Source organism: Ylistrum balloti, unplaced genomic scaffold (genome assembly GCF_031769215.1).
Source record: "Ylistrum balloti isolate Yb309-2 unplaced genomic scaffold, AGI_CSIRO_Ybal_v1 Utg371528, whole genome shotgun sequence".
NCBI classification, from domain to species: domain Eukaryota; kingdom Metazoa; phylum Mollusca; class Bivalvia; order Pectinida; family Pectinidae; genus Ylistrum; species Ylistrum balloti.
Genome location: NW_026782788.1, coordinates 259,150 through 271,439, shown reverse-complemented (window position 1 = coordinate 271,439; position 12,290 = coordinate 259,150). Strand labels below are relative to the sequence as shown.

Sequence of the window (12,290 nt, the reverse complement as noted above, 5' to 3'; positions counted from 1 at the left end):
AATTATAACATCATGTTTCTGTAATTACAGGTACTTTGTGTTACAATTAGACACTTGGTGTTATAATTAAAGACACAGGAACTTTGTGTTACAATTAAACACTTGGTGTTATAATTACAGGAACTTTGTGTTACAATTAAACACTTGGTGTTATAATTACAGGTACTTTGTGTTACAATTAAACACTTGGTGTTATAATTACAGGAACTTTGTGTTACAATTAAACACTTGGTGTTATAATTACAGGAACTTTGTGTTACAATTAAACACTTGTGTTATAATTACAGGAACTTTGTGTTACAATTAAACACTTGGTAATTATAATTACAGGTACTTTGTGTTACAATTAAACACTTGGTGTTATAATTACAGGAACTTTGTGTTACAATTAAACACTTGGTGTTATAATTACAGGAACTTTGTGTTACAATTAAACACTTGGTGTTATAATTACAGGAACTTTGTGTTACAATTAAACACTTGGTGTTATAATTACAGGTACTTTGTGTTACAATTAAACACTTGGTGTTATAATTACAGGAACTTTGTGTTACAATTAAACACTTGGTGTTATAATTAAAGACACTTGGTGTTATAATTACAGATACTTTGTGTTATCCAATGTATTAAATGCCCAATATCCAACTACATATCAGTTTTCATTCTCAAAACATAATATCAGCATATTTCTCACTTTCTAGTCAATCTTTTATCAGTCAATTTCATCTACATATTTGTTCACGTTACAACACAAAGCTTATTATAATTAGCAGCTGTTGTAGGCCTGTCAATGTTGATGCCTGCTATTTATGTAACATGATATCATCACCTGTCTATGTTTTCCGAGGTCATCCTTAACAAACAACAGCACTGCTATTTTATCAGCAATGTTGATATTCTGGTTGTTTGATTTAGGTAAGAATAACCTAACTATCTCCATTGTTGTATATAATTATCAAGTTTAAAGTTGATTCTAGTTATAAGGATTTTCAAAGGATCGTGCGAGTCTGATTGGAGATTTGATGACCTACTTTGTGAAGCAGTTTGGAAATTGGATGACCTATTTTTGTACCGTAATTATTTGTAGATTGGATAACCTTCTTTTGTGATTAATTTGAGTTTGAATGACCTAGTTTGTGTAGCAGTTTGGAGATTGAATGACCTACTTTTGTGTGGTTGTAGGGAGATTGGATAACCTATTTTTTGTACCGTAATTATTTTTGAGACTAGATGACCTTCTTTGAGTGACTATTTGGAGATTGGATGACCTATTTTTTGTACCGTAATTATTTTTGAGACTAGATGACCTTCTTTGAGTGACTATTTGGAGATTGGATAACCTATTTTTTGTACTGTAATTATTTTTGAGACTAGATGACCTTCTTTGAGTGACTATTTGGAGATTGGATAACCTATTTTTTGTACTGTAATTATTTGTGGAGATTGGATGACCTTCTTTGTGTGACTATTTGGAGATTGAAGTTTTTGTGGTTGTTTTTGATTTGATGATCTACTGTGTTACATATCTTGAATGGCCATGTATAGTTGTTCAGTTTGAATAAGAATAACCTACCATTTGGGTTTGGATTGGAATGACCAGCTTTAATTTGTTGTTTAGGTTGGAATGGGCAGCTTTAATTTGTTGTTTAGGTTTTGGTTGGAATGGGCAGCTTTAATTTGTTGTTTGGGTTGGAATGGGCAGCTTTAATTGGTTGTTTGGATTGGAATGGCCAGCTTTAATTTGTTGTTTAGGTTGGAATGGGCAGCTTTAATTTGTTGTTTAGGTTGGAATGGCCAGCTTTAATTGGTTGTTTGGGTTTTGGTTGGAATGGGCAGCTTTAATTTGTTGTTTGGGTTGGAATGGGCAGCTTTAATTTGTTGTTTGGGTTGGAATGGGCAGCTTTAATTTGTTGTTTGGGTTGGAATGGGCAGCTTTAATTGGTTGTTTGGGTTGGAATGGGCAGCTTTAATTGGTTGTTTGGGTTGGAATGGGCAGCTTTAATTTGTTGTTTGGGTTGGAATGGGCAGCTTTAATTTGTTGTTTAGGTTGGAATGGGCAGCTTTAATTTGTTGTTTGGGTTGGAATGGGCAGCTTTAATTTGTTGTTTAGGTTGGAATGGGCAGCTTTAATTTGTTGTTTGGGTTGGAATGGGCAGCTTTAATTTGTTGTTTGGGTTTTAATTTGTTGTTTGGGTTGGAATGGGCAGCTTTAATTTGTTGTTTGGGTTGGAATGGGCAGCTTTAATTTGTTGTTTGGGTTGGAATGGGCAGCTTTAATTTGTTGTTTGGGTTTGGTTTGGAATGGGCAGCTTTAATTGGTTGTTTGGGTTGGAATGGGCAGCTTTAATTGGTTGTTTGGGTTGGAATGGGCAGCTTTAATTTGTTGTTTGGGTTGGAATGGGCAGCTTTAATTTGTTGTTTAGGTTGGAATGGGCAGCTTTAATTTGTTGTTTAGGTTGGAATGGCCAGCTTTAATTGGTTGTTTGGGTTTTGGTTGGAATGGGCAGCTTTAATTTGTTGTTTGGGTTGGAATGGGCAGCTTTAATTGGTTGTTTGGGTTGGAATGGGCAGCTTTAATTTGTTGTTTGGGTTGGAATGGGCAGCTTTAATTGGTTGTTTGGATTGGAATGGCCAGCTTTAATTTGTTGTTTAGGTTGGAATGGCCAGCTTTAATTTGTTGTTTGGGTTGGAATGGGCAGCTTTAATTGGTTGTTTGGGTTGGAATGGGCAGCTTTAATTGGTTGTTTGGGTTGGAATGGGCAGCTTTAATTGGTTGTTTGGGTTGGAATGGGCAGCTTTAATTGGTTGTTTGGGTTTTGGTTGGAATGGGCAGCTTTAATTTGTTGTTTGGGTTGGAATGGGCAGCTTTAATTGGTTGTTTGGGTTGGAATGGGCAGCTTTAATTGGTTGTTTGGGTTGGAATGGGCAGCTTTAATTTGTTGTTTGGGTTGGAATGGGCAGCTTTAATTTGTTGTTTGGGTTGGAATGGGCAGCTTTAATTGGTTGTTTGGGTTGGAATGGGCAGCTTTAATTGGTTGTTTGGGTTGGAATGGGCAGCTTTAATTGGTTGTTTGGGTTGGAATGGGCAGCTTTAATTTGTTGTTTGGGTTTGAATGGGCAGCTTTAATTTTGTTTGGGTTGGAATGGGTTTAATTGGGTTTGGTTTGGAATGGGCAGCTTTAATTTGTTGTTTGGGTTGGAATGGGCAGCTTTAATTTGTTGTTTGGGTTGGAATGGGCAGTTTAATTGGTTGTTTGGGTTGGAATGGGCAGCTTTAATTTATTGTTTGGGTTGGAATGGGCAGCTTTAATTTATTGTTTGGGTTGGAATGGGCAGCTTTAATTTGTTGTTTGGGTTGGAATGGGCAGCTTTAATTGGTTGTTTGGGTTGGAATGGGCAGCTTTAATTGGTTGTTTGGGTTGGAATGGGCAGCTTTAATTGGTTGTTTGGGTTGGAATGGGCAGTTTAATTGGTTGTTTGGGTTGGAATGGGCAGCTTTAATTTATTGTTTGGGTTGGAATGGGCAGCTTTAATTTGTTGTTTGGGTTGGAATGGGCAGCTTTAATTTGTTGTTTGGGTTGGAATGGGCAGCTTTAATTTGTTGTTTGGGTTGGAATGGCCAGCTTTAATGTGTTGTTTGGGTTTGAATGGATACCTTAGTTTCCCAGACTTACCTTGCTTGGTTGTTTAGGTTTGGGTTTGACACTGATGAATACATCAAGCTGTTCCATTAATTGTGTTATACGTGCTGGAAAAGACAAAATGTGAACATCAATGAGATGTGTTGATTAACATTCAGGACATTAAGCTTCATAACAATAATCCATTTTTACCATGTAAATTTCCAACTACAGGTTGCAGTTACCTACTTCTGGCTTATGACAAAGTGACATTAAGTATACTGGCTGAGGGCAGAAGCTTACAAATTCTCAGCAAACCATGCAAGACCTGAAGAAATATTACATGTATGTTAAAAAAATAACCAACCTTGATCCATGTCAATTTCATCTTTTACATCGAACATAAGTACCAAGGGGAGACAACCCTGTAAAGGAAGACCATGCATGTTATACTCTAAAATAACAACATTTTATCCATCAATATCATAAATGCTATAGACCCAGTTGTAAGACATGATGTGTAATGTTATACAGTAAAAACCAATGTAATGTGTGCAGATTTTTTTTTGAGAAAATAAATGTGTAAAGTGGGGTGTGTGCACATAATGTAGCTATAGGGTTTTCAAGGTTTTTTTATTTCATGGAAAAATCAAAGATTCTGTGATGCTGCCGTCATTGGTTGTCTGGGTTATCTGGTGCTCAAAACTGACACAAAAAGGATCTGACAATTCATGTATACACAACAATATTGATAAGATAATTACTGTGTACATAAATGCAACCTATCTGAGTCAATATCATGTAAATTATGGGTAAAGTGTCCAGTATATTATAGTATGTTATCATCACTCTCAGTCGATTGAAAGACAAACTTTAATGTTATCCTGACAGTGATGTTACATACCAGGAATGTTATGTGGAACAAATGGATGGAAATTCTACTGAATTTTAAACTAATTCCTGACAGAAACCTATGTTTATAACTTACAATGAGGTGTTGCCGTGCCAGGAATACACTTTCTATGTTCCCAGTGATATAAAAGGTGCCCTTTCTTTGGGGTGTTACTGTTGTAGGGTCAGGGAAGTGGATACTCGCCCCAGTTCTTGTCATAATCTGTTTAACATTCATACCACCTCGGCCAATGATGAATAAGTGATGCTGTGGGGCAATTTCCAGCTGCATACTGACCGGCAGTGGTGCCTACAACAAGAACAAAGAGAATTGTTAAACAATGAAACTAAACAATTCATGATAAAAATCGTCAAAAGTGTGAGAAATACGTCCCTAGTGTGGGTGGTTCCTGGCTGTTGGACAGACTGTCTGTCTGTGAGACAGACACACTGCATGTCAGATAGACAGTCTATCTGTGAGATAGACACACTGCATGTCAGATAGCCAGTCGGTCTGTGAGGCAAACACACTGCATGTCAGATAGACAGTCTGTCTGTGGGATAGACACACTGCATGTCAGATAGACAGTCTGTCTGTGAGATAGACACACTGCATGTCAGATAGACAGTCTGTCTGTGAGATAGACACACTGCATGTCAGGTAGACAGTCTGTCTTTGGGATAGACACACGGCATGTCAGATAGACAGTCTGTCTGTGAGATAGACACACTGCATGTCAGATAGACAGTCTGTCTGTGAGATAGACATACATACTGCCTATGACAGTGGCACACTGCCTGCAATAGAGACAAACTGCAAGGGTTATAAACACACTGCCTGTGAGGAAGACATTATGATATAGACACTCTGCCTTTGAGGTACACACTTCGTAATATTGATACACTTCATAGTGCCTGTGAGGTAGACACTGCCTGTGTTAAAGACACATTCCTTGTGAGGTAGACACTGCCTGTGTTAAAGACACATTCCCTGTAAGGTGCACACCTATATGTGCTAAAGACACATTCCCTGTGAGGTAGACACTGCCTGTGTTAAGGACACATTCCCTTTAAGGTGTATACCTATATGTGATAAAGACCCACTGCTTGTGAGGTAGACACTGCCTGTGTTAAGGACACATTCCCTGTAAGGTGCACACCTATATGTGATAAAGACCCACTGCCTGTGAGGTAGACACTGCCTGTGCTATAGACACATTCCCTGTGAGGTTTACATCCTTTTGTGAGATAGACACAATGACATTTAGACTCTATACTGTATACTTACAGATACATTGCTTGTTAGGTGTTCCATAAGGCTTGCTGTACCTTCCTTGACAGATTTGGCGTTACATACAGAGCCCCTCACAATCACCGTCGTTGCAAAGACACGAGGTCGCTGACGGAAGCTGATGACGACATTATACTGCTGCTGAAGTTGCTGAATTGTAGGTGACGAGGCGTCAGGAAGGGGCTGTGGGACTCCAGACACAGGTAACTCAAACATGAACACCAATGGTAACAGTTCCTGGCGACAGAATAAACACAGCAAATTAGAGAGGTCTACTCCATATATCAGAAATACAAACCTAACATTTATTCAGTATTACCTGTATCAGTCAGGTTCATGGTCAATCTAAACTCTCCCTGGTTTAAATGATTTTACAAATCTTGTAAGTAAACCTAAGATTTATTCAGGCTCATGGTCAATCTAAACTCTCCCTGGTTTAAATGATTTCACAAATCTTGTTCATCTGAACAAAAGCCATCTAACCTGTTAGGTGGAACTGTAACAGATTCACGGTATCTTGGACATAAGATTACATACCAGGACATACACTGATTCTCCTGGTTGACATCTGATACAAGGCCATAATCTTTATAACACTATCAAATCACAGTAACAAATTATTTACTCTGTCAAATTTGGAGGTGGTGGCTGTTTTGATTCTAAAATCTGCATTTCATGGGAACAACATGCATAGCTGAAGGTAGAGAATTTGAATGTTTGTACAGGGCCCGACACCTGTACATATCTACATGTCGGTGGAGAAGCCGTTCTCTGGACATGTGCTCCACATCATTGCCATCTTCCATGTAATGATATCCCCAGTTTTACTTTATGTCTCCTCTGTAACCGGTAGGTATGAATTTTGTTGTACTTGGTTATTCCAGAAATTGGCAACTTTTGTAACTGTTTTAACATACATGTTTCTAGCATACTTAATTTACAGAGGAAGCTCTCTGTTTTCCGTCAATGTCTATAGCATATTGTCTGTGCCAAGCTATCAATTTTTTTTACCACAAACAAATGTCTAACACAAAATCAATCTCTGTTACATCATAGAAAAACAATGTGAATCTGAAAGAGTCACGATATGGAAATCTCACATTGTCTAGATGGTCATAAACCATGTCAGAATATTCTAAAGTTTGAATTGAGAAAGACATTTTCATCCCTGTATTACATAAACTTTATTGGGCTTTTCAGTGATAACATGTTAACATTCAAAATCACTTGCAAAGTTTCATTTCTACTTAAAATTATCTCCCAATACCATATACTGGAAGGAAGTCAACTTCCACATCAGAGATATAGTGATTGGTAAAACAAGAGTGAGACTGGTACGGCTAGCCTGTCATACTACTAGAACTTACCCTAATTTGTGCCCGAGCAGATTCTGCTCTTGCTGGTTAACTTACCCTAATTTGTGCCCGAGCAGATTCTACTCCTGCTGGTTAACTTACCCTAATTTGTGCCCAAGCAGATTCTACTCCTGCTGGTTAACTTACCCTAATTTGTGCCCGAGCAGATTCTACTCCTGCTGGTTAACTTACCCTAATTTGTGCCCGAGCAGATTCTACTCCTGCTGGTTAACTTACCCTAATTTGTGCCCGAGCAGATTCTACTCCTGCTGGTTGTCCTGCTATAGATACCTGAAATGATCAGAAATCAACATTAATTACTGAATCAGATATCACTTTTAAGATCAGGGTTTATTCACTAAATCAGACTGTTCACTGAAAGGTCAAGGTCACTTACTATACCAGACTGTTTTTTGTAAGCTGAATGTTTATCTTACTGTGTACTTCAAGGTCAAGGTCAGTTACTGAACCAGAGAGAACTAAGGTTGAGGTTAGTCAAACTACCAGCAGTATGATCAATTAAAAATCACTTGTTGGGCAAGACTTTGTCTTTAAAGTCAAGGTCAGTTATTGTACCACCAGTATTGTAAGGTCAAGGTCAGTTACTGTACTAGCAGCACTATAAGGTCAAAGTCAATTATTGTATAACCAGTATTGTAAGGTCAAGGTCTTTTACTGTAAGGTCAAGGTCAGTTACTGTACTAGCAGCAATATAAGGTCAAAGTCAATTATTGTACCACCAGTATTGTAAGGTCAAGGTCAGTTACTGTACTAACAGCACTATAAGGTCAAAGTCATTATTGTACCACCAGTATTGTAAGGTCAAGGTCAGTTACTGCACTAGTAGCACTATAAGGTCAAAGTCAATTATTGTTTTATCAGTATTGTAAGGTCAGTGTCAGTTAATGTACCAGACTTTATGTTCAAGGCTAGTTATTGTACCGAAAGTACTGTTTATGGTCAAGGTCAAATTTACAGTTCAAGATTGATTACTGTATGGTTAAGGTCAAATATACAGTACCAGATTGAGTACTGTATGGCCAAGATATGTACCTTGTCTAAGTATACCTGTAATATGTACAGATATGTACCTTGTCTAAGTATACCTGTAATATGTACAGATATGTACTTTGTCTAGGTATACCTGTAATATGTACAGATATGTACCTTGTCTAAGTATACCTGTAATATGTACAGATATGTACCTTGTCTAAGTATACCTGTAATATGTACAGATATGTACCTTGTCTAAGTATACCTGTAATATGTACAGATATGTACCTTGTCTAAGTATACCTGTAATATGTACAGATATGTACCTTGTCTAAGTATACCTGTAATATGTACAGTTGTTTACCTGGCCTATGTGTTCCCAGGATAAATAGGTGCTTAATCATACCTGGTTACTTTTCTCCTGTACATTGTTGCCTCTGTTTGAATCTGGAAAATGTATGTGACATCCGGTCTCCTGCATGACACGTTTGATGTTATTACCTCCCTTGCCTATCACATGGGAGTGGTCTGTATGTGATACATCCATCTTCAATGTTACACGGTTACTCTGTAAAAATAGACCTTCAATGTTACTGGGTAGTGTTAAACTATTACACTGTAAAAATATATAACAGGGACAGCTCCACTGTCAGTCAGATACATGATAAATACTGTCTGACAAGGACACTGTCAGTCAGATACATGATAAATACTGTCTGACAAGGACACTGTCAGTCAGATACATGATAAATACTGTCTGACAAGGACACTGTCAGTCAGATACATGATAAATACTGTCAGACAAGGACACTGTCAGTCAGATACATGATAAATACTGTCTGACAAGGACACTGTCAGTCAGATACATGATAAATACTGTCTGACAAGGACACTGTCAGTCAGATACATGATAAATACTGTCAGACAAGGACACCTCCACTGTCAGTCAGATACATGATAAATACTGTCAGACACCTCCACTGTCAGTCAGATACATGATAAATACTGTCTGACAAAGACACTGTCAGTCAGATACATGATAAATACTGTCTGACAAGGGCACTTTCTAACATTATTCAACACTGTGGTCTTTTCAGGCATGGCCTGTTTTTTTCTCATCACTACATTGATGATATTTTAATCAAAAAGATAACTTCATATATTTCACTGACAAATAAACTGCTATAATCTGCATGGTAATTACACAAAATGGCACAATAATTTTAAATGTCTATCAAATACAGAACCATGAATTTTTTCAAACAAACATCTCTTTCTGAAATACAAGATAACTGGCTAGAAGTGTTGATTTAACAGCACAAATCTAAGATATATGGAATGACAAATGACAAATACTTTAATTTTTCCTTGTCAAATAAGGTGTCCTGTAGTCCGTATTAACAGCCAGACCAACATACCATTGCTGAGATGGTATAAGAACATAACTCAAATCCTGACACCACACACAATGGACAATGTCATACAATAAGCAGACACTTCATTTATTTCCATAACTCTATGATCCTAAAGATTAAAATTCAATCAAATTTTTGATGGGTGGTAAACACTTTCAGTTATACACAAAGGAAATTGAGTCATATTAATGAGGTATGTGTGGACGGGTATTGAATGAAATGTCTCCTCAAACTACACCAAACTCTACAAGTTTCCACAAGTTACTGTATACTTCTAGGTGCCCCTACCCCTTGGTTAGGTCCCTCTAACTCTGGGTACCTTATACCAATGCCCTTATCCTTCATGATTCACATCCCATATCCCCTTTCCCTCTATGTCATATTTTTGTCAGAACTGCCATCTTATTTCAATTACAATGATGGCTGAACCTGAGATAAAGTCAAGTGGCCAGAACCATTACACCAGTTAAGTGATCAACTCCCACACTTTAAAATACATTTCTCTTTCCTTTACATGTAAAGTATTTAAATTCAACTTTTCACCAAGATTTCTCCTATCAGATTTGTATGGACTGTCTTGTAATAGGTTGATAATAACATCAGAAAATACTGATTACGTTCTGATGTTTATGACACCAAGCCAGTTAAATTTTACATGATAACTTTCTATATACAAAGTACCTTAATGGAAACATCTGCTTGTAATGAAATTTAAATACAACTATTTACCAACAAAGTAGATTTATAATAACTCAACAAATCTCATTTTGAAGGGAGCTCTTATTTAGTTTAAACTAATAATTTGCATAACTTTATCCTTTAATTGGCAAAAATTTATATATAAGCAAATGATGTTAATAATTTAAATTAGACTTGGTTTGTTGTAGGTAATAAGGTTATTCTTAATATTGTGTTTACAGGTGCAAGTATGGCAAAATATACATAGATATATTAACACACAACAGATTAAAAAAAACACATAAAAATGGAGGCCAGAACTGCTTTTATTTCTCCCGAAGATTTATTAAGAGTTCATCATTCTTAAAAAACAGTGAAAATGCTGTGATCTAATTCATAGGTTGTTGTGACGAAATTTATAGAATGCTGTGATGTAATTTGTGACCAATTTAAAAGGATATTGCGGTCATACTTATAAGATGTTGTAACCTAATTCATAGGATGCTGTGAACTAATTTATAGGATGTTGTGACAAAATTTACAGAGTGTTGTGGCCTAATTTAAAGGCTGTCTTAACCTAATTCAAAGAATGTTGTAACCTAACTTATGGGAAGTTTAGACTGACTATATAAGCAGCTGTGACTGCAGACTTCAGTTCCATGTGTAATAACTTCATGGTGGTAGCAGCATTCATACACTGCTGTGACCTAGTTTATGTTGACCTTGAAGAACAGGACAAATTGAACTATTCTGTACTCACTTTTGTGTCTAAAATGGTCATGATGCTGTCCTTGGCAGCCTTCACATCATCCGGGTTTCCTATCACCTTTATGTGTGGATCTGAAAGTAAGATGGTGCCAGATAAAATAGGATTTCATAATAAAGGAAAACATAGATTTTTATGTGATATTCTCCTCCTTGCTATGTAAATGTATATCATATACATCTTGATATCATCAAGTCATCAAATCATAGCGACAAGGTCAAGACAATGACCTTTAAACTATAACAACAAGGTCATGAAAAAGACTTTAAAATTATAGCAATAAGGCCATTGAAAAAATCTTTAAAATCACAGCACTAAAATCATAGCAACAAGGTCTTTTATGGTCATGAAACCAAGTGTTTAACATGTCTCCCTCTATTAAATTCTCATACATCATAATAATACAAAGTTTGGTACTACATATATTCATTCTGATAGCAATTTCTGCAGGTCACATGTTCAGACAATGAATACTGTAGACATGATTAGTACATGTAGCACATCATGATCAAGAGAAAGTATATTTTATATGGAAGGCAAAGCATTTTCAGCTGTTGAAACTTTAAAGGGTTTAAGTTTGTGATTCCTCAACAACAACAATTTCTTTCAAACAAAGACATCAGTCACTCAGTTTGACTAATTCTGTAAGTATCAAGTTCAATGATATGGCATTCCTAGGCATCCCAGATACATGTCTTCTAGAGACCATGTGTCAGCCCTACACACATAATCTTAGACTTTCTACACTAATCATGGCCTGCCTATATAACCCTCCACCTCAACAACCTGCCAATCCCACAATACTCAATCTCTTATCCTGATCTACATTGCACTCTGTGTTTTTTAAATACCAATAAACTTAAAACTCACTTCATAACTTTTTAATCCAAAACCTATTATTTAGTGCCCTTTAAAAAACTTTCAAGTGGTTTTAGAAATGTGTTCTGATGTATCATATTTCTGTCAAAGAAATGTAATTATAGTTCCAAGGATGAATTACCCAATCAATGCCTAAATGATTATATTTCAATACACAGAACTCTACATAACCAACTGTATGTAAGTAATAATGTCATATCTCTAATTCGTAAATAGTTATAACAGGAAGGAGTTTTATCTAAAAATGCTTTTCAAAATAATTATCAGAGGACAAAACAACATGACTGGAAAGTGATGTTTCCTTCCCCAAAAAGCTAAGCTAACAGTCTGGTTCTTGTCCTTCTGTATTGTAACATGAGCGTTAATTCACTTTGAGAACACTTTACCTACATAACAGTCTGG

The 12,290-nt window shown here is 36.5% G+C and overlaps 1 protein-coding gene across 1 annotated transcript in view; it reads right to left on the bottom strand.

Moving 5' to 3' along the window:
- Positions 1–12,290, bottom strand: part of LOC132562838 (protein bicaudal C homolog 1-B-like) — an 89,094-nt gene that overhangs the window by 17,354 nt on the left and 59,450 nt on the right. The window contains exons 4-10 of the mRNA XM_060227612.1: positions 11,004–11,083; positions 8,557–8,718; positions 7,395–7,448; positions 5,800–6,039; positions 4,609–4,821; positions 3,988–4,045; positions 3,675–3,748 (exon numbers count right to left, since the gene is read on the bottom strand). Of these exons, the coding sequence (XP_060083595.1) occupies positions 3,675–3,748; positions 3,988–4,045; positions 4,609–4,821; positions 5,800–6,039; positions 7,395–7,448; positions 8,557–8,718; positions 11,004–11,083 (881 nt within the window). The remainder of the gene's footprint in view (positions 1–3,674; positions 3,749–3,987; positions 4,046–4,608; positions 4,822–5,799; positions 6,040–7,394; positions 7,449–8,556; positions 8,719–11,003; positions 11,084–12,290) is intronic.